Source organism: Dama dama, chromosome 13, assembly GCF_033118175.1.
Source record: "Dama dama isolate Ldn47 chromosome 13, ASM3311817v1, whole genome shotgun sequence".
NCBI lineage: Eukaryota > Metazoa > Chordata > Mammalia > Artiodactyla > Cervidae > Dama > Dama dama.
The window spans coordinates 29,480,581-29,503,650 of NC_083693.1; the positions used below are offsets into that span (position 1 = coordinate 29,480,581).

A 23,070-nucleotide genomic window follows, 5' to 3' on the forward strand; every position below is an offset into this window, starting at 1 on the left:
TCATTATATATTCAAGCAATATTATATAGAGATATACATAAACTGTATTTTACATGATGGGCAGTTTAAGGAAATTTCAAGAGTATTATTTAAACAGGTTTGTCTTACATGGTCTTTAGAATTTAACCTCATAAGATAGGATGTGCTGTATTTTATGGATTTAAAAAGCAGATTTCATGTGTGTGTATTGCTTGAATACTTATTTCTGAGTCATAATTGTTGAGTTCTGACGTCAATCACACCCTTGTAACTCCTGTCACATACAGCTTTTCCTTACAGAATTTGCTGTGAGAGCCTGTTGACGGTAGTTGGGGGTTGAGGTGTGAACTCAGTGATAATGCTGGTACCTCAGCTGGCAGTGTAGCTCCTTTCTTCTTAGCCTTAAATCTCTTTTTAGGAACTACTTGTTTTATTAGAATTTCAATATCCTTTATTCCTCACAGGCAAAGAGCTTCAGGAAACATGGACAGTCACCCTAGAGCCCTTGGCCATGCATCAGAGACATTTTCAGAAACCAGTCAGAATTTTTCTAAAAGGCACAGTGACCCAGTGGTCCCTCCCAGCAAGTGGCACTGTAGGCACCGATAGCTGGATGCTGCAAAGTCCCAATGGGGACAGATCAACTCAGAGGATGTTATTTCAGCAGCTGGTAAACAGGCTGACTGCTGAAGAGTTACATCTGGTAGGTATCTTCCAGGTGGTAAGTTATTCTGGTCTAATAACACGGGTAAAGTGAAGTACGTGAATTTATAAAATGGGAGCCCCCTATGTAATACAGTCTCAATGAAACAGATGCTGTTTTTGCAAGTCATATAGAGTCATGACAGTGCTTATTATTAAAGAAACAACATATAGAACTGCATGTAACCCTGACTCCAGTTAAACTAAATTATATTCATATAGGGAAAAGGTGGTGGGCCAGATGGAATAATTACATTAGGGAAGTGAAATGATAGGTGGTTTCTCATTGTCTTTAATACATTGTATTATGTATTTACATAATAAATTCATATTTTAAAAAACTCTACATTGTAAAATTAGATGTAATAGTGTCCAGTAGTTATACAAACTTATTAATGTCTTCTGAAGAGGAATTCATGTATACCCAGATTTGATAGAAAGGTGATGGAATTTTTTAACTCTAGCAAATTCCTTACTTTACTTCATCTCTTGCCTTTGTAAGCTCAGAAGGTTTCTATCTTCTGGATTCCATTGTGAAACATTCCAGAGAAAAGCTGGATAGTCATTTGGACAGGTGGTGTTCTAAGAGTTGTGTGCTCCGACAGAGCACTGGGGTCAGAGAGTCAGGTACCTGGATTAGGTCTCTGCTTGGCTGCCTACCATATGATCTGAACAAATCCCCTCAAGTGATAGCACTGATTCCTGGTTAAGAACATGAATTTTGAATTCAAACACGCTTGGCTTCTGCCTCTTAGTAACTGGGTGACCTTAAGCAGGTTGCTTATTCTTCAACCTCAATTCCTCCTGTATGAAATGGAGATAAGTTTTTTTTTTTACCACACTGTGTAGCTTGTGGGATCTTAATTCCCCACCTGGGGATGGAACCCAGACCACCTCCAGTAGAGGCTTGGAGCCTTAACCACTAGACAACCAGGGAAGTCCCGATAATCCTTTTTACTTCAGTGGTTATGAGGAGTCTGTGAGTTGCAGTAAGTACATAGTAAGTGCTTAGTAAATACTCCTGGTAACTTAGATTTTTGTCTGTAAATTGAGGGATTGGGATTATAGGATCAGTAAGTTCAGCTCCAGCACCAGTATCCCCCAAGCCCCTTTCAGTTTTCTCCTTTATGTTAATTACTGGATGACACTGTCATCCTTTTACTAAATCACATGCTTCTTTAGACACACGTCAACAATATTCTCAACTAATTAGAACTTCTCATGTAGGTTGCCAGTGTGGACCCTGGCGAAGGCTGGCCCCCCATCACTGGAGTTATTTCTCCCTTCTCCATCAGTGCTACCATTCTCACCTTGTTCCGCACCCGGGAGACTGAATCTCAAAGACATCTTCTCCAGACGGTTGTGGCAGAGGGCCCCCAGGATTCAGCTTCCCTTTTTTCTGAGGTTGTGGATGGTGTACTGAAACAGATTGACAGTTCTCTTGAAGTTCCTGCTGCCTCAGGTAAGCTTCTGAACCAGTAGCTACCCTACTCCAGGCCAGCGGGTCACCATCGTTTCTAGCATCGCAAGCTTTTATTCAGTATGCTCTTAGTAGAACTTAGTATCCGTTATAGAACAGGTAAAAGTCAGCTACAGCATTTCTGGCAGTTTTAACTCATTATTTATAGAAATCCTGAAGCACTTCTGAGGAGGCCAACGGCTCTGTGAAACTTGTTTGAAATTGAAAGTATAAGAGGAAACCTAGTTTTTCATATGTTTAATAAAGTGCATGTAAATCTTAGGGTTCTGTCTACCTTCTACTTCATTGCATTGTTACTAATAGGGTACAAACTTTATTTATGCCAAATAGATATGAATAGAATCAGTTTGATATTTCTTCCATTCATATTCACTCAGCAGATGTTTACTGAGGGCCTGTTGTAAGTCAGGCTCTGTTCCGGGTGCCAGGAGAACATCCGAGCACAAAATAAGCTTCTCACGAAGCTTACCCAGTCAGGGGAGACATGGCAGTAAACTCAGTAAGGAAATTATGTAGTGTGCTTGAAAGAGTTAAGTGCTGTAGTAATAAAGCAGAGGAAAAGGAATGGGGAGTCAAGGGATGGGAGAGTTACAGTTTTAAACAGGCCTTGTTGAAAAAGTGGTATCTGAGCAAAGGCGTTGAAGGAGGGAACGGTGGCAAAAGTCAGTGCTGAGGCTTGCGTGTCCAGTGTGTGTGAGGAACAGTGAGGAAGCCTGTGTTTGCACATTATTCATGGACAACAAAGGCCTGTTGGAATTGGTCGTGCAGTTGAAGAAACATCATTAATGCTGCTGCTTTGGAATTCCTCTGGAAAAATGCGGTCAATTGAGAGGAGGAGCAAGCGCTTGGGAGTCTCTGCTTTCTTCTAATGCCTCTTCTGTTCCATCTCTGCTTGTTTCTATAGCCTTGCCTGTCCCAGAATGGGCCCAGCAGGAGCTTGGCCGCAGTGCTCCCTGGACTTCGGCTGTTGTGGAGAAGTGGTTTCCTTGCTCTAACCTCAGTGGAGCCAGTTCAAGTTTGATGGAGTCATTTTGGTAAAACTTATTTATTTCCCTGGGTTTTGATAATCGCAATCAGCTCTCAGTTGTCTGCATATATGAGTTCGTTGTTGTTTTTAACAAAGCCACATTGCCTGAGTATAGTCCAGTAATTTTAAAAATTAGTTACAGATGGAGAATGTTGTTTACTGGGTACAGAGTTTCAGTTTTACAAGGTGAATTCTGGAGCTGGATGGAGTTGATGGTAGCACATTAGGAATATCCTTAATACCACTGATCTAGGCAGTGATTAAAAGTGATGAAGATGATAAGTTTATGTCGTGTATTTTACCAGAATTAAAAATTTAGAGAAGGTTAATTACAAATATAAAATACTCTCATAGATGTCAAAATATTTAGTATTAAATCTCAGTAAAAAAGAAAAATAGCAAACTGGTGTGATGGAGCTAAATTTATACATAAAGGAAAATTTACAGACTTAAAGCATCTTCTGAAGAAGAGGTAAAAACTAATTAGATGAGACACGAAGTCGAGAGCACACAAAAAATTAAAAAAGCAATAATGAAAATAAATAAAAACCTAGTCATAGACTTGGGTACCTCTGGGAGAAAGGAATGGGAAGAAATTGGGTTAGGCTTTCTCTGTCATGATTGATCTTCATTTAAAAAATAATCTGAAGCTCTGGTAAATTAATAAGGAGAAAAAAAGCAAACCTTTCTCACTATTAAGGACATACCAACGCACTTAGGGAGAATTAGGCTTTTTCAGACCTGCTCTTTGTATGAACTAATTCAACTAATGTCACCATAACTTTGTCCTACTTTTAAATCAGATGATATTAGATAATGGAAGATAATAAAATAGAAATTATACGTTTTGAAAGTTGTGCTATTTTCATTATTTCCTTAGTGATTGTAATTTAGCTCTTGGTGGTAAAACAGTTAATAGCTAATCTCCCTTGCTCTACTTCCTTCCCTGCTCATCAATCCCAAATTAGTTTACTAGAGTGTGAAAGACTTATTCAAAAGTTACTCTGATATTCACTACATGGTGTTACATCATTGTGTACTTTAATGTATGGACACTGGGTAAAGACTATGGAAGCCCAGAAGTGAGTGAAATAGTTGCCATAATTAGACATGAACCCTAGGATATGAAGAATCTTATTAATAAAAGTCAATATTGGGGCTTCCCAGGTGGCTCAGTGGTAAAGAATCCACCTGCCAATGCAGGAAACATGGGTTTGACCCCTGATCGGGGAAGATCCCATATGCCATGGAGCAGCTGTGCCTGTGTGCCCACAGCTACTGAGCCTGTGTGCCGCAACCACTGAAAGCCCAGGCGCCTGGAGCCTGTGCTTCACAGTGAGAAGCCACCGCAATGAGAAGCCCACGTACCACAAGTAGAAAAGAACCCACGCAACAACGAAGACCCAGCACAGCCAAAAATGATAAATAAATCGTGTGTGTATATATATTTATAAAGTCAATACTGGATGCCCAAATACATTAATGGTTTTGTGAACAGATAACTCCTGTCCCTGAATTTACTCAAATCATAAATGATAAGAGGAACATTTTCCCTTGTGGGGACCTCTTTTGAGTAGCTTTTAAAAAGTTAATGAATATTGTTGTCGCTTTGTTTTTAAAGCATTTTGGAAAATCAGAATGTCACCTTTATGCTTGACGTCTTGACTTACTCACAGGTTACTACAGGCTGCTTCATCTCCTAAGGAAGAGCCTTCCAAAACTGAGAGTGACTTGACACGCGGCCTCTCTGAGCTCTACCAGAGAAAGTCTCGTGAAGAATACAGTGTATCCAATCAGGAAGACAGCAAAAAGAAACGTAAGCAAGTAGATAGGCTGTTTCTTACAGTCTTTTTTGACACTGTATGTCGTGAACATTATTTATTTGTCCGAGCCGGGTCTTAGTTATGGCATGTGGGATCTAATTCCCTGACCAGGGGTGGAACCCGGGCCCCCTGCGTTGAGAGTGCTGAGTCTTAGCCACTGGACCGCCAGGCAGGTCCCAATACTGTATGTTTTAAAAGATTGGTATTCTTGAAAATGAAGTTGAAATGGTAACTGAATAAAGTTCAAGTTCTTCTATTTCACATCTGAAAATAATTACATTAGTACAACAGTGATTTTAAAAGTCACCCACAATCCTACCTTCTTAATGAGTAAACCATTTTTGGTTTTAGTTATAACAGGAATTTAAATGCAGTTTTGTGTGCTGCTTATAGATACTTGCTCATCTGTTCTTTTGGTTTTTTTAGTTACTGTTCTATCTAATTGCTTAAAAAATTGGCAAATTCCTTATGTTGCTGGACATGTAGATAGTTTTCAGGTTTTACCATTGTAAATACTATAGTGTATATCAGGCATGTGATTTATCCTCTGAGTGATTTCCTTGGCATAAATTTCCATGAACAAGTTTCTGTATCAAAAAGTGAGGAAAAGGGAGCTCTGGGTGTAGTCTGCTGGATTGCCTTTCAAAAGAGTTTCATTGCAACTCTGTGACTATTGGGTAACACCAAAATGAGTCTGTTTGGCATTTTGTCTGTTGTCTGTTTGGCATTAGATGTAAAAGTCACCCAATTACGTTGAGATATTTAGCTCCTAAACTTCAGTTAAAAGACTGCTTTCCACCCTGTATTGTAGCAAGAATTACCCAATTCAGATCATTCTGAAGGGATATACTTCATCTCGGTATTCTTTTGCAGAATATTTAATCTGAATTAAAGTAGTTCTTGATCCCACGGAAGTAAAAGTTATTTTACTTTTCTTCCCATGGTGGTGTTTTGGTAGGAGGTGTCCCTCGCACTCCAGTGAGGAAGAAGATGAATACCATGTGCCGTTCCTTAAAGATGCTGAATGTTGCAAGACTGAATGTAAAGGCTCAGAAGTTACATCCGGATGGCAGTCCAGACACAGCTGGGGAGAAAGGGATCCAAAAGACAGCCAATGGGAGAACAGCAGATAGATTGGAAAACAGAGGAAGAATACTGAGAAGTTCTAAACCTAAAGGTATTCCTAAATTCCATTGGATTTTGATACCTAAATTTATGTTTACTCTTCTATACGCTCATATTTTTAAGCTGTATCATATCCTTCACTTAATGACCATTTATTAGATATCTGCTACATGTCCACAAGTGTGTTATAGGGAGTAGAGTAAATAATTTCCTCTCCTTAGATTTATGATCTAGTTACAAAGAATAATAATGAATACATACATATGTGTGTGTGTGTATACATGCACATATCTCTCTACACAATGAATATGTAAAATGGATATGAGAACCAAGAGTCTGCAACTGAAAATACTTGTTCATTTAAGAAGTAAAGACATACTAGGAGTTGAGAAAGGGAAGGTCATTGTAGGGAAGAACAGGTTGAGAAGGCTTTTAAAAAGCCAGTGGAGCCCAGGTTAGACTTTGAAGAACAGGCAGAGATTAGAAGGCAGAAAGATAAAAAGAAGTGTGTGCACAATGAAGGATTAGTATAAGCAAAGTCACAAAGGAGGTCTGTGGCCTGTCCATAGGACAAGTGGTTAAATAAGTTTTATATATTTGTGAATAAAGATAAAGGGAAAAGTTTTGTGAATAATCTAGAGTTGGACTATTGGGGTCTTTGAAACTTGAGGAGAAGAACTTTGGGCAATAATTGCATGATGTCACCTCTGAGTTCTTTTGGAAATTCTGGGATAAAAGTGTTCTGCTTCTTTAAATAATTTTTTCCCCTGTGAAGCACTGGATCATAGATGATGGTCAGTTTGAGTGAGATAGAACATCCTTGGTGAGCTAGTATGGTATACTGGAATGCAGATGGGAAAGCAAATTAACTGTAATGCAAGGCAATGTGGTATTAGCATAATTTCTGAACTAGATCTTTTTTCCATAAATAGACTAGCACAACAGTGCCCCAACAATTCAGCGGGACAAGGATAATCTTCAATGGGTTTGGAGGTAGTATAGTTTATTTCTTCTCTGTTACTGGTTACCCTTAAATTTATAACATGTACACTTGATGTGCAAACCCTTAAAATTAATCACTATCTCTGCACTACTTCAGCCTCTGCATTTTTGACATTTTGGACCGGATAATCCTCTGTGAACCATAAGATGTTTAGCAGCATCCCTGGCCTCCACCCATGAGATGCCAGTGGTATCCTTACTCTCCCCACCAGTCACAAGCAGCCCAGACAGAACCAGATGTTCCCTGAGCAGCAAAACCTCCCAGTTGACAACTACTGGCTTAAATAAAATACAACGCCTTCCATTGGGTCTGGTGATCAGTTTGACTTTTTTCCCCCCACAGATTTTAAAACTGAGGAAGAGCTGCTATCTCACATACACGAAAATTACCAAAAGACTGTGGCCACAGGAGACACCACGCTGTATTCATGTGCTCGGAACACCATCTCCAACATTAAAGCGTTCCTAAAGTCCAAGGGAACCAAGGGATTAGAAGAAGCCAGTCTGGAGGTTGTCGTTTGTCATAACAATGTTGGTTACTTGTTGTTGGGTCTGGCTCATGTGTCTTGGAAAATGTCTCTTATGCAGTGTACATTTCAGAAATGATGAGGGAGAAGGGTGAGCCCAGTCAGTTCTAGGTCTTGGAAGGTGGACGTGGTCCACTGGGAAGGCAAAAATCAAGGGAAGGGGCCAGTTAGGAATAATTACATGTACTTCTCTTCAAATGGAAGCTGTGTCCTCATCTGAGCTGCACGTTAGCTGCATGAATTAAACCAGTAGCTCTTAACCCTGACTGCACTTTAGAGTCACCTGGAACATTTCTTTAAAATGTTGATGTATTTTGCTTAGACTTCTCAGTCACTACTTAATGAAATCTTCCTTTTATGGAAGTTCAAACCTGCAGACCTGCTGTATCCACGCCCACTTGCTCTCAAATGCTTTCAACATTTTTTTAAAATGTTCTTTTAAAATATATAGAAGAAGAATAGTATACTATTTTTCACTCAAATGAAAGAAAGAAGATGTACTTCCCTTCTTAGGGCATTAGAAAATTGTGTGAAAATTAGATATAATGGTAAGCATTAATACTAATATTCTCCTATGTAATAATTTTATATTTTCAGATGAACTGCCTGTATCAAGTAAGAAACAACTTCTTGAAAACTAGCAAAAGTCTTCGACAGAACCTAGGAAAACTGGATAAAGAAGGCAAAGTCAGAGAGTAATTAACTATCTTTTCTTTTAAACAATTACTCCAAAAACAGAGCTCTCAAGATTTGCTTGTATTGATTTTAATATTTTTTAAATTTTTTAAAAATTCTTTTGTATTATAGAATATTGAATATAGTTCCCTGTGCTACACACTACCACATAATTGTTTATCTATTTTATACATAATAGTTTGTATCTGCTAATCCCAAACTCTCAAATTATCCCTTTCCCACCTCCTTTCTCCTTTGGTAACCGTAAGTTTTCTATATTTGTGAGTCTTTTTCATAGGTAAGTTCATTTTGTGTCATTTCAGTTTCTACATACATGAGTGATCACGGGATATTTGTTTTTCTCTTCCTGACTTCACTTAGTGTGATAATCTCTCAGTCCATTCATGTTGCTGCAAATAGCATTATTTCTTTTTTTCCTATGGCTATAAAAGTATCAGTTTAAAATAGATTGCCTATTGCTTGAAGAGGCTTTTGTGGCTGATTCTTTATAATGTTCTCATGTGCAGTCTTGGAGAAGGAAATGGCAACCCACTCCAGTATTCTTGCCCGGAGAGTCTCATGAACAGAGGAGCCTGGAGGGCTACGATCCATTGGGTCGCAAAGAGTCGGACATGACTAGACCACCACCACCGTGTGCAGTCTGCACCACCTATTTACCTAATAACCCCATCGCTCTTTAGAAAGCCATGGTTCCTTTTTTTGGTTGTTTCTTCTATAAATAAATCTCTACACAAGGAAGGAGTTTTCATTTTAGTTAGGTGACACTCGAAGTAGATAAGACCGGGTGTTTTTCTCTCTCAAGGTGCCAGCTTCAGGTGTTCCTTCGTTTGGAGCTGTGTCTGCAGTGCCCTTCAGTACATGACCGTGTAGAGGGTCTGGAGCAAGTAGTGGATGAGGCAAGTATACTGCTTACTGCCCCTGGGACATGCTGTATACGGATTGTTTCAGCTTCCCTGCAGAGGCCGTGTGGTAATTTTCTGAAATCTTCAGCTGACAGATTTGCTGCGCATGGTGTGTTTAACTGAAGATTCAGCATACCTAGCACAGTTTCTGGAAGAAATTTTGGAATTGTAAGTTTGATGACTAATTTAAATTTTTCATTACTTTACCAAGTACTGTATAGGTATTGTCTCAGAGCTGTAGGATTGTAAGGACTGTTTCTCATCCTAGGTGAGGGAGGGATTCGAGATGGTGGAATGGTGACTGACTGTTCCACATTTAACCAACCTCTTCCACAGGTATATTGACTCAATCCCAAAGATACTGGGAAGTCTTTACGACAGCCTAGGATTTGTGATTCCTCAGAAGCTGGCTGGTGTCCTTCCTGCAGATTTTTTCAGCGATGACTCCATGACCCAGGAGAGCAAATCACCCCTTTCTGTGCCTCTTACGTCAAACGCTCATAGGTCAGTGTCTGGCAGCACTGAATCTGACCAACTGGAGGAGCTTCGTACCAGATCAGCTAAGAAGAGAAGGTAGGAGTGCAAGGATTTAAAGGAATTTTCTTGCACTGTTACCGTACTGGCATAGGGCACACTTAAGCCCATAGTCCAGTTTGTCTTTGTCTATAATTTATTGAATTAATAGTTGCCTTTATGTCTGAATCACAGAAGCCAATTATTAAGAGATCTTAACAAGGAGCATCTGACGCTCTTTGTATTATCTTGGGAACATACAGTATAATATGTATTGTGTAGCCATAGTCTTGACTGTCCATATGAGGTCTTCAAGAACTAGGAGCCTTCCATGAGAAGGGTTTTAGCTTTTTATTTTCCATGATGCTATTCACTGTTCTTAACTACTTAAATTTGTAGGTGTTACTTTTAGAAATTCTGGGGTTGACTTGTTTTGCTGTAAGTTCAGGCCAACCTTAAGATAATTGACTTTTATTTAAATGTTTTATTTTAAACTCTAGTTCCATTCTAATCTAACTAATTGTCACCTGTATTGAGTGTATATTGACTGTTTCTTTCTATTTTTAAAAGGAAAAATGCAATCAGACATAAAAGCATCACAGAGGTTTCACAAAATCTGCGACAAATTGAAATGCCCAAAGTTACCAAGAGAGCTACCAAAAATGTAAGTCATTTCCAGGAGATAGAAAGTGGTGCTATGCCAGAGTTGTTCCTTTTGGCATGAATTGATGCAATAAATAAGAATGAAAGGCAGTATCTTCACTTTTAAGAAATGAATGTTAGTAGATACAGGACTAAAATTAGGTATTTTTATGAATGTGGGGTCCACAACTGTGGTCTAAGCAGTAAAGACATATAAATTTGTTAAAGATTAATCATTTTTCTCAAAAGTGTGACAGAAGTAATATTAAAGGGAGAAAAAAGACACTAGTAAAAGTTAGGGATAAGTTAAAAATCTTCAATGTAGTTAAGAAAACTCATGAAATAATAACTAACATAAGCAAAGAGGCCATTGAAAAAGTAATGTACGATCATATTAGGACTTTGTGTACCAGAAAGTACTTTTCAGTGAATATGTGTTACTTCAATAACAAGTTAAAAAAACAAAACATATGAAGCCAGGTGGTAATTATTTTTCTGTGTCAGTAGATTTAGGACTTGTTGGTTACCAAAAAAAAAAAGAAAGAAAGAAATACAGCTGGAGTCTATTTGCTAAATAGAATTAATGTCTAAGAGGAGAGAGACAAAGAATGCATTGAAACTTTTGAACTGCATGAATTATGAGAAGAGTTAGAATTCTAGGAGAACTAGCTTTCAAGCATTAGTCATTACAATAGTGGTTTGTTTCTGGAGATTTATAACTGCGCTTTAGAATAGGAGGTGGGGTTTCTTTTTAAGAGTTAATTGTGTTCACTTTGTTGTTGTTTAGGCGCTAAAAATTCATGTCTGACTCTATTGTGATGCCATGGTCTATAGCCCACCATGCTTCTCTGTCCATGGGATTTTCCCAGGCAAGAATACTGGAGTGGGTTGCCACTTTTTCCTCCAAGGGGTCTTCCAGACCCAGGGATTAAAAACCTGCGTCTCCTGCGTTTGGCAGGCGGGTTTTTTACCACCAAGGAAGCCTGTTCACTTTCTTAGTATACCTTAATACATATAAGTAAATAAGATTCAAATCTTAGATTTTGTTTGGAGAGTGTGAAGTCCAAAGTGTCAGAACACCTCTGTCAGTAGATTCTATATGATAGGTCTCCTTTCTGAAAATTTTTCAGATTGGCCTAGAAAGTGTATTTCTTTAAGACCAGGTTAGTGTGATCAGGATTTGATTTTGGTTAAAGGGTATCATTTGTTAAGTTTTTGCTCTTCTATGACTTTCATTCTTCAGTGATTACAGTGGCATACTTGGAAAAAAGCAAGAAAATCTTTAAAAACAGTTCTCTCGTTTAGATGCCATTTGATCTTGGGCACTTGAATTCTCTACGGTAATAGCAAATAAATAGCAAGAATTTTTTTGTTGTTGTTTTTTGGCTACACCACACGGCATGCGGGATCTTAGTTAATTCCCTGACCAGGGCTGGAGCCCAGGCCCCCTGCAGTGAAGGTGAGGAGTTGTCTTAACCACTGGACCGCCAGAGAAGTCCCCAGATAGCAGTTTTATATGGACAGGTTCCTCAGAGTATAGCTATCCTCTAATTATATGGGGTTTCCCTTATATTTTAGTTATAAAAGTTATACAGAAACATTGTTTAAAAATTGAAACTAGGGAATTCCCTGGTGGTCAGTTTTTCAGACCCGAACTTCTACCACAGGGGTTGAAAATTCAACCCCTGATCAGATGGGTAAGATCCCATCTGCCTTGCGGCCAAAATATAAAATAAATGCAATTTAAAAAAAAGTAGAAATTATATAAAGTTAGATGTTAGTACTTCTTCACCATCCATTCTTCAGAAGTAGTCACTGATGGCAGTTTGTTGTGTATATTCCCAGACCCTGTTTTTGTCCCTTTTACAGCTGTTTCTGTACAGATTGCTACAAGTGAAATTGCAACGATCAAAGGGTTTTTTTGTGGAATTCCTGTTCTTTTAAATGAGTACCTATTGAAGTTTTCTTATTGGATTTTCTTATCTTTCAGGAGAATTCTCACCCTACCCTTCAGCAGCCTTCACTCCCAGTGAAAGACACAGTACAAGGTATGCTTTTGTTTCCTTGTTATAGCCAATGACAAGTTTATTTTGATTACATATATTTAAGCAGCTGCATGTAGTATATATAGTTTTGTAGTATATATAGTATATAGTTTTGTAGTTGCATGTAGTATATGTTGTTTTATAGTATATATAAGTATATAGCTTTGTAGTTGCATGTTGCAACTACATGTTGCAGTATATATAATACATAGTTTGGTATAATTACCAGCTAATGAAACGTCTATATACTGTGTGCTAGGAGAGTAAGATGTTCACATGGACTCAAAATATTGCATTTTGTAAAATAACTGGCTGAAATATACATATATTTTAAAATGCCATTCACATGAAAGCCCAAAAGGAAAGAGGCAGCAGAACTGGTTTAGATAAAAGGAGTTCACGTGTGACATTCATGCACCACATGATCCCTGTTTGGATCTTAAATTTAGGGCAGAAAAGCTGTAAAGGATGTTACTGAGTCATGAGAGAGGATGGGTTAGATAGTGTGCTTTTGTTCTTTGGAGATACCTGCTGAAATACAGAAATCTGCAGAGTTGTGATGTCTGCAGGTCACCCCACATTGTTTTGGGGTTGTATAAACGTAGAGAGGATGAGGGAGAAAGCAAATGTCCACAGTTGATAAATTTTAGTGACAATTCTGTTTATTGTATTCCTTTTTGAAATTTTCTATCAATATAAACTTTTCCAAAACTTGGGAAAAACAGAAAGTAACAGATCAAATTTGGCTGTCAGATCATAGATTAGTTTCATAGAACAGCTTAAGGCAGGTAACAGAGGCTTTCATAATGGAGATAGAGGAACACTTTTTGAAAACTTTGTTTATTATTGATATTCTTAATGTTTATGTTGTTGATGGGTAAACAGAGAGGCTTCTCCCAGTTTGTGAATCCCAGTTTATTTGGTTTTTATTTAAATGACTTGCTGTTAAAGAATTTTTTTAAAGATAATTTTATTTATTTTTATTTTTGGCTGTGCTGCATCTTCGTCACTGTGCACGGGCTTCCTCTAGTTGTGGCGAGCAGCGTCAACTGTCGAGCTGTGGTGTGCAGGCTTCTCATTGCATGGCTTCTCTTATTGTGGAGCACGGGCTCTAGGGCACTTGGGCTTCAGTAATTGCGGCTCGGGGACTCCAGACCACAGACTCAATAGTTGTGGCACAATATTTTATTTGCTGCAGATCAGGGATCAAACTTGTGTCTCCTACGTTGGCAGGTAGATTTTTTACTGCTGAGCCACCAGGGAAACCTGGTCTTAGAATTTGTTTTACCCTGAGTGAATTTTTGAGTATAATACACTAGGCCATCTTGCTTGAGTTTAAGATGCCATCCTGCTGGCCTTGTTAAGTATTTCTTGATTCTTAAGCTTTTTCTCCTAACTTTGAGTTTAGGTGGTTGCAACCCTTATGCACTGGAGTTAGGAAGAAGATTTCAAATATAGTAGTTTCCCCCTTGTCCACCCTGATGGCTTAGACAGTAAAGAATCTGCGTGCAATGCAGGAGACCCAGGTTTGATCCCTGGGTCGGGAAGATCCCCTGCAGAAGGGAATGGCTACCCACTCCAGTATTCATGCCTGGAGAATTCCAGACAGTGAAGCCTGGTTGGCTACAGTCCATAGGGTCGCAAAGAGTCAGACACAACTGAGCGACTAACACAAACACACACACACACACACAGAGTTGGCTACAGTCCATAGGGTCGCAAAGAGTCAGACACAACTGAGCGACTAACACACACACACACACACACACACACACACACTTCCCCCTTAACCACAGGGGATACATTCCAGTACCCACAGTGGACACCTGAAACTTCAGATAGTCAGACACAACTGAGCGACTAACACACACACACACACACACACACACACTTCCCCCTTAACCACAGGGGATACATTCCAGTACCCACAGTGGACACCTGAAACTTCAGATAGTCAGACACAACTGAGCGACTAACACACACACACACACACACACACTTCCCCCTTAACCACAGGGGATACATTCCAGTACCCACAGTGGACACCTGAAACTTCAGATAGTCAGACACAACTGAGCGACTAACACACACACACACACACACACACACACTTCCCCCTTAACCACAGGGGATACATTCCAGTACCCACAGTGGACACCTGAAACTTCAGATAGTCAGACACAACTGAGCGACTAACACACACACACACACACACACACACACACACACACACACACTCTTCCCCCTTAACCACAGGGGATACATTCCAGTACCCACAGTGGACACCTGAAACTTCAGATAGTCAGACACAACTGAGCGACTAACACACACACACACACACACACACACTCTTCCCCCTTAACCACAGGGGATACATTCCAGTACCCACAGTGGACACCTGAAACTTCAGATAGTCAGACACAACTGAGCGACTAACACACACACACACACACACACACACACACACACACACACTCTTCCCCCTTAACCACAGGGGATACATTCCAGTACCCACAGTGGACACCTGAAACTTCAGATAGTCAGACACAACTGAGCGACTAACACACACACACACACACACACACTCTTCCCCCTTAACCACAGGGGATACATTCCAGTACCCACAGTGGACACCTGAAACTTCAGATAGTCAGACACAACTGAGCGACTAACACACACACACACACACACACACTCTTCCCCCTTAACCACAGGGGATACATTCCAGTACCCACAGTGGACACCTGAAACTTCAGATAGTCAGACACAACTGAGCGACTAACACACACACACACACACACACACTCTTCCCCCTTAACCACAGGGGATACATTCCAGTACCCACAGTGGACACCTGAAACTTCAGATAGTCAGACACAACTGAGCGACTAACACACACACACACACACACACACACACACACACACACACTCTTCCCCCTTAACCACAGGGGATACATTCCAGTACCCACAGTGGACACCTGAAACTTCAGATAGTACCAAAGCCTGTGTATGTTTTTTCCTATACATTTATGGAGCTCCCCTGGTGGCGCTAGTGGTAAAGAACTTGCCTGCCAATGCAGGAGACAAAAGAGACACAGGTTTGATCCCTGGGTCAGGAAGATCCCCTGGAGGAGGACCTGGCAACCCACTCTAGTATTCTTGCCTGGAGAATCCCATAGACAGAGGAGCCTAGTGGGCTACAGTCCATGGGGTCACAAAGAATTGGACATAACTGAAGGAACTTAGCATGCACATACATACATACCTAGGATAAAATTTAACTTATAAATTAGGCATGGTAGGAATTAATGCCTTATAAAATAGAACCGTCATAACAGAAGTTAACATGCATTTGGTCTCTTGCTCTCAAAGTATCTTGTACAGGTTTACAAGATATTCAATCCTAACTAAACACTTTCAATCCTCTTTGATCCTAACTAAACACTTTCATGCATAATTTTTGCAGTTTGAGATGTGATAGCAAAACTAGCATGAATTTTTCACCATTTCACAGATAATTCATTCTTAATCATAAATCGTAGCAACCTCAGCATATAATTTTTTTTCTTTCCTTAAGTAGAGAAACTTTTCATTTAAAGAAAGCACTTTGTAACCTCTTTTCGGCATATCCCAATTGCCAGCATCACTACTTTGTGTTTTGGGGCTCAAAAGGTGTTTGGGTAAAATAAGGGTTACTTGAACACAGCACTGCTATATTGCGATAGTCGATCTGATAACCCAGATGGCTACTAAGTGACTAACGGAATCATTTATGTTTTGAGTGGGACAGAGCAGAATGGCATGAGATTTCTATTAAGAAAGGCACACAACTTTAATCCTTATGAATTGTTTATTTCTAGGATTTTTCATTTGATATTTTCAGACTGCAATTGGCTGTGGATAACTGAAAACTTGGAAAGTGAAACCGTGGATAGGGTGGGGCTACTGTTACCCAGCAAACCAGTAAAATACTCAAAAGAAGAAAAATGAAATCTTTTCCAGTTTAAGTGATGTGGGCCTTCCATGTATTCCCAGAAAGTTGGGTTTAAATTAAATTTATTAGAGTAAATAGTTTTGATATACCATGCAAGTATACTATTTAAGGAAATCCTATTACTAAATGTAAATATATAATAGCAGTCAGTCTGTAAAATAGCTTCCTTAAGCAGATTCTCTGTTTTGGATATCTTTCTTTTCTCATATATGGCATTTATTAATGATAATGTTTGACTTTTTCTTTTTTTAATGCTTTCAGAAGTAACCAAAGTTCGAAGAAATCTCTTCAACCAGGAAATGATTTCTCCTTCAAAGAGATCTGTAAAGAGGGGGTTGCCCAGAAGCCATTCAGTGTCAGCTGTGGAAGGTCTGGAGTATAAACATGACAACTTTAAGAGGACCAAAGGTACCGCATTGTAGGATAACCAAGACAAGGGGTTCTCAACCTCAAACCAGTCTCCAGACTCTTTGTTGCAGGAGGAGCTCATTAATCTCATGTTTTCCTCTCCTCAGTGGTTACCATCAGTTAATTTTCCACTTGGGATCTCTCTCCCTCCAAGCTTAGATGAAGAATTAATCCTGGTATTTTTCTCATTCCTCCCTTCTGAAAGACAACAGACAAACACCTATTTTATAAAACCAGTTAAACAGAAATGAAAGATAGTGACTAGCTGTTTTCTAATCTTCTGGTGTGTTTATTGTTGTTGTTGTTGTTGCTTGTTTGTAATTGAGGTAATTCATGTATCATAAAATCAACATTCAGTGGTTTTCAGTATGTTCACAAAGTTGTGCACATCATGACACATTCCAGAACATTTTCATCATTCCTAAAAGAAACCCTGAACCCATTACTAACCAGTCACTCCATTTCTCCTAATCCTCCCAGCTGTAGGCAACCACCAGTCTACTTTATATTTTTATAGATTTCTTATGGGTATTATAAGAGGAATCATATGGTCTTTGTAACTGGCTTCTTTTACTTTAGCGTAATGTTTTCAAGGTTTATACATGGTGTAGTGTGTCTCGGTATTTCATTTCTTTCTATTGGCAATAATATACCATTGTATGGATAAGCTCCATTTTACTAACCTATTCATCAGTTGGTGGTCATTTAAGTTGTTTCCACCTTTGGCTATTGTGAGTGATGCTACTGTAAACATTCATGTACAAGGTTGTGTGTAGACATGTTGTTAATTCTCAGGCATATGCCTAGAAATGAGATTTGCTGGGCCACATAATAACTCTGTTTTAAGTTTTGAGCAATTACCAAACTTTTCCAAAGTGGCTATATTCCCACTAACAGTGTGTGAGGGTTCTAATTTCTCGACATCCTTGCCACTGCTGTCCATTGTCCCTTTTTGATTCTACTCATCCAGTGGGTGTAACATGGTGTGTAATTGTGATTATGAATCGCATTCCCTTGGTGACTAAAATACTCACCTTTTCTTGTGCTCGCTGGCTACTTGTATAGCCTCTTTTTAGTCTCACCACTGCACGGCGTGCAGGATCTGCATTTCCTGACCAGGGATCAAACCTGCACCCAGTGCAGTGACAATACAGATTCCTAACCAATGGGCTGCCAGGGAAATCCCTGTATAACTTCTTTGGAGAAATCTTTGCCCATTTTTAAATTGGGTTGCTTTCCAGTCCTCTGTAATGAAAAGGACATCTTTTTTGAGTGTTAGTTCTAGGAGGTCTTGAACGTCTTCATAGAACTGTTCAACTTCAGCTTCTTCAGCATTACTGGTTGGGGCATAGACTTGGATTACCATGATATTGAACGGTTTGCCTTGGAAACGAACAGAGATCATTCTGTTGTTTTTGAGATTGCACCCAAGTACTGCATTTCAGACTCTTGTTGACTATGATGGCTCCTCCATTTCTTCTAAGGGATTCCTGCCCACAGTAGTAGATAAAATGGTCATCTGAGTTAAATTCACCCATTCTAGTCCATTTTAATTCACTGATTCCTAAAATGTTAATGTTCACTCTTGCCGTCTCCTGTTTGACCACTTATAATTTGCCTTGATTCATGGACCTAACATGCCAGGTTCCTATGCAATATTGCTCTTTACAGCATCAGACTTTACTTCCATCACCAGTCACATCCACAACTGGGTGGTGTTCTTGCTTTGGCTATGTCTCTTCATTCTTTCTGGACTTATTTCTCTGCTGATCTCCAGTAGCATACTGGGTACCTACCAACCTGGGGAGTTAAAACTCAACATTCAGAAAACTAAGATCATGGCATCTGGTCTCATCACTTCATGGCAAATAGATGGGGAAACAATGGAAACAGTGAGACTATCTTTTGGGCTCCAAAATCACTGCAGATGGTGACGGCAGACATGAAATTAAAAGATGCACTTGCTCCTTGGAAGAAAAACTATGACCAACATAGACAGCATATTAAAAAGCAGAGACGTTACTTTGCCAACACAGGTCTGTCTAGTCAAAGCTATGGTTTTTCCAGTAATCATGTATGGGATGTGAGAGTTGGACTATAAAGAAAGCTGAGCACTGAAGCATTGATACTTTTGAACTGTGGTGTTGGAGAAGACTCTTGAGGGTCCCATGGACTGCAAGGAATTCCAACCAGGCTACCCTAAAGGAAATCAGTCCTGAATATTCATTGGAAGGACTGATGCTAAAACTCCAATACTTTGGCCACCTGATTCGAAGAACTGACTCATTGGAAAAGCCCCCTGATGCTGGAAAAGATTGAAGGCGGGAGGCGAAGGGGACGGCAGAAGATGAGATGGTTGGATGGCATCACCGACTCAATGGACATGAGTTTGAGCAAGCTCTGGGAGTTGATGATGGGTAGGGAAGCCTGGCATGCTGCAGTCCATGGGTTCACAAAGAGTCGGATGAGACTGAGTGACCGAATGGAACTGAAATTGGATTGTGTGTCTTTTTACTATGAGTTGTAAGAGTTCTTTATATAATAGTCTAGATACTAATCTCTTATCAGATATGTGATTTGCAAATATTTTTACCCCAATTTGTTGGGTTTGCTTTTTGTATTTTTTTTTTTTTTTTTTTGCTTTTTGTATTCTTGATAGTGTCCTTTGATATATAAAGTATTTTTAATTTTGATGCTATCCAGTTTAATCTATTTTTTTTGTTCTTTGTGCTTTTGGTAGCATGTCTAAAAATCCATTATTCAACCCAAGTTTTATGGCTTAAAATCTTAAATTAGGTCTTTGACTCATTTCCAGTTAGTTTTTGTGTATTTTGCCTGTGGTTATCCAGCTGTACCAGCCTCATGCATTGCAAAGACTGTTCTTTCCTCCTTGAGTTGTCTTAGGTGCTTTTTAAATTGCTTAGGTGTTAGGGTATTAATTCTTTTTTTAATGTTAGGTAGAATTCATCAATGAAGCCATCTAGTCCTTTTTTTCATTCTGCTCAGATTGGATAATTTTGGTTGTCTTTAACTTCAAGTTTATTGATTCTTCTGCCTGCTCAAATCCGAGGTTGAACCCCTCTAGTGAACTTTTCCAGTTAATGTACTTTTCAGCTCTGAAGTTTCTGGTTGGTTCCTTTTTATAATTTCTGTTACGTTATTGATATTCTCACTGTGTTTATCCATTGTTTTCCTTATTTCTTTCAGTTCTGTGTTCATTTTTTTTCTTGAGCTCATTTAACATTTTTGACCAGTGATTCCAATGTCTGGGATTTCTCAAGGGTACTTTCTGTCAAATTCTCTTCTTCCTGGACACACTTGGCTGTTTCTTTGTATGCTTTGTAATTCTTTGTTGAGAGTTAGGTATTCTGAATTTTATAGTCTGTTGACCCTGGAGATAAGATTCTCCCACTCCTGTGAAATCACTGATCTTTGCTTATTGAGAGCCTGTCCACTTGTGCCTTTTCCCAGCTATTTTTACAAAGTATGTCTTCCCTCTTGTGTGGTCACTGAAGTTTCTGTTCTGCTCTCTCTGTGATTAGGTGGTAACCTGAAAAAAATTTCCTTAAATGTCTGTCTCCAAAAAGGTGTTCCTATCCCTTTAAGTCACCTGTTGGATGCGGTGGGGGAAAGCTGCTGGCGCCCGAGGGCAGAAATCAGGGCAGAGGGCAGAAATCAGGGCGGAAGTCTGTGCAGGCCCCACAGGGCTCCACTCTCCAAGCACGCTGACTGAACCTTATAACCCAGAGTTAGAAGACAGTGTCCCCACTGTCTGCTCTACCACCCGCCAGCTGCTCCTAGGACGTGGGCCACTGCCCCCAGAGTTGCAGAAGGGCTGAGGAAAGAGGGCTGGTAGCTGCTCCGGGCACGTCATCCCCTTACTCAATATCAGGCTCTCCCTTCATTAGGCTCTTTCCTCGTTGTCATTAGTGCCAGTCAGGTTCCAGAAGTTCCAAAATAGTTTACTCTGATCATTTTTTTCCTAGTTTACTAGTTGTTTCAGGGGAGGGACCAAACCCTAGAGCTTCCTACTTCACTGTTTTGTATGGTGTCCCTTTCCATGGGGGTTGCAATTAATTTCTTAATTTACCCAGTCAAGGTTAATATCAACTTAATTTCAGGAGTGCAACAAAAACTTTGCTCCTCTGTATAACCATTTTCTACCCCCTTCTGTGTGCTATCTTGTCATACAAATTACATCTTGATACATTGTATGCCCATCAGCACATTTATAATCCTTGCTTTATCTTTAACTCAAAGGAGAAAAGATACAGAAATAACAATACTTTTATTCTGTTGCTGGCATTTACTTGTATGCTTGCCTTTACCGGTGCTCTTTAGTTCTTCACGTGGACTCACGTTCCTCTCTAGTGCCCTTCCTTTCAACCTAAAGGACTGATGATAGTACGGATATTACTTCTAGGGCTGGTCTGCCGGTGTCAGATTCTCCCAGTGTTGTTTTTTGGGTGTATCTTTGTGGGTGGGGAGGATGTGCTCATTTCCCCTTCATGTTTGAGTTTACAGGATTTATTGGTGGTCTTGGTTTAGTCCCTAAGTCATGTCTGACTCTTGCAACCCATGGACTGTAGCCCTCCAGGCCCCTCTGTCGATGGGATTCTCCAGGCAAGAATACTTGAGTGGGTTGCCATTTCCTTCTCCAAGGGATCTTCCTGATCCAGGTATCAAATCCACGTTTCGTGCATTGCAGGCAGATTCTTTACTGCGGAGCCATCAGAGATTCCCTTACAGGATATGTTGGGTGAGCCAAAAAGTTCATTCGGGTTTTTCTATAAGATGTTATAATAGAATTCTTGTGAGTCTTTTTCTTTCAACCCTGTGCCTTTCATCACCCCACATTTTTGTCATCCTGTGTTTCTGAGGAGAAATCAGCTGTTAATCTTATCGAGGCCTGCTTGTACAGGACAGATCGCTGCTTTCTTGATTCCTTCAAGAGTCTCTCTTGCCCTTTGACTTCTGACAGTTTGATTGTGATTTGTCTGGTGCAGATCTCTGTCTTTATCCTATTTAGATTTATTGAGCTACTTGGCTATGTAATGTCTTTCATCAGACATCAGTTTTCAACCAGTATTTCTTCAAAGTTTCCCACCTCTTTCTCTCCTCTTTCTCTGGAACTCCCAGTATGTCTTATGTTACACTTGATTGTGTCCCACGGGTGTCTGAGACTGTTCGTTTTTCTTTCTGTCCCTCAGACTAGATAATCTCAATTACCTGTCTTCAACTTTGATTCTTTCTTTTGCTACCTCATATCAACTTCTAGGCCCCTCTAATGAGTTTTTTATTTTAGATAGTATACTTTTCGATTTTAGAATTTCTACTTGGTTCTTTTTAACGACATCTCCCTTTATTGATATTCTGTACTTGGCAAGTCATCAGGTTTGTACATTCCTTTAGTTCTTTAGATATTATTTCTTTTTTTAGTTCTTTGAACATACTGCAGATAGCTGATTTACAGTCTTGTGCTAAGGAATCCATGTCTGAACTTCTTCAGGAATACTTTCTATTGAATGGGTTTTTTTTTTTTCCCCATGTTTATGGGCCATACTTTCTTATTTCTTGTCTCATATTTTTTGTTGACAACTGGACATGTTAAATATTGAGTCAGCTCTGACAATCAGATTGCCACAGCTCCAGAGCAGAGTTTGTTTTACTCTTAACTGCTTTTGTTTGTTTACTGAACTAGTTCTTTCAAGCCTGTATTCTGACAAGTGTAGCCACTAAAGTCTCTGCTTGGTTAGCTTAGTGGTCAGCTAAGGGTTGGACAGAGATTTCGTTCCCTGCCTGGAACTAGTAAGTTTCCCAGCTTTTGCTGAGGGGCCCTATGTGTGCATTGGCTCACGTCTTCAGTACTCAGCCAGACATTTTACAACTTCTGTTTTCTAGAGCCTTGGAGTCAGCCAAAGGTAATAGCCAAGAGGAAATGGTAACCCACTCCAGTATTCTTGCCTGCAGAATTCCATGGACAGGGGAGCCTGGGGGCTGCAGTCCATGGGGTCACAAAGAGTCGGACACGACTGAGCACGCATGCAAGGCCTTCTTGGGTCCATGCTGGGCATGCACACAGCCCTCCCGCACATGGACTTGTAGGTCCCCGGGAGTGTGTCAGAAGTTAGCAGAGTCCCTTGTGGATGTCTCGTTCCCCAGTTTTCACATCTAGACTTTTGGTTATCTTGTCTGCCCCACGA

At 39.8% G+C, this 23,070-nt stretch overlaps 1 protein-coding gene across 2 annotated transcripts in view; it reads left to right on the forward strand.

The window, feature by feature from the left end:
- The window catches only part of TICRR (TOPBP1 interacting checkpoint and replication regulator), a 41,233-nt gene that overhangs the window by 7,542 nt on the left and 10,621 nt on the right, over window positions 1-23,070 (forward strand). For both annotated transcript variants that reach the window (XM_061158687.1, XM_061158688.1), the window contains exons 3-15: window positions 444-682; window positions 1,909-2,143; window positions 3,066-3,195; window positions 4,865-5,004; window positions 5,970-6,188; window positions 7,482-7,648; window positions 8,263-8,360; window positions 9,164-9,257; window positions 9,352-9,431; window positions 9,600-9,836; window positions 10,347-10,440; window positions 12,409-12,466; window positions 16,721-16,867. In XM_061158687.1, coding sequence (XP_061014670.1) covers window positions 444-682; window positions 1,909-2,143; window positions 3,066-3,195; window positions 4,865-5,004; window positions 5,970-6,188; window positions 7,482-7,648; window positions 8,263-8,360; window positions 9,164-9,257; window positions 9,352-9,431; window positions 9,600-9,836; window positions 10,347-10,440; window positions 12,409-12,466; window positions 16,721-16,867 — 1,938 coding nt within the window. The remainder of the gene's footprint in view (window positions 1-443; window positions 683-1,908; window positions 2,144-3,065; window positions 3,196-4,864; window positions 5,005-5,969; window positions 6,189-7,481; window positions 7,649-8,262; window positions 8,361-9,163; window positions 9,258-9,351; window positions 9,432-9,599; window positions 9,837-10,346; window positions 10,441-12,408; window positions 12,467-16,720; window positions 16,868-23,070) is intronic.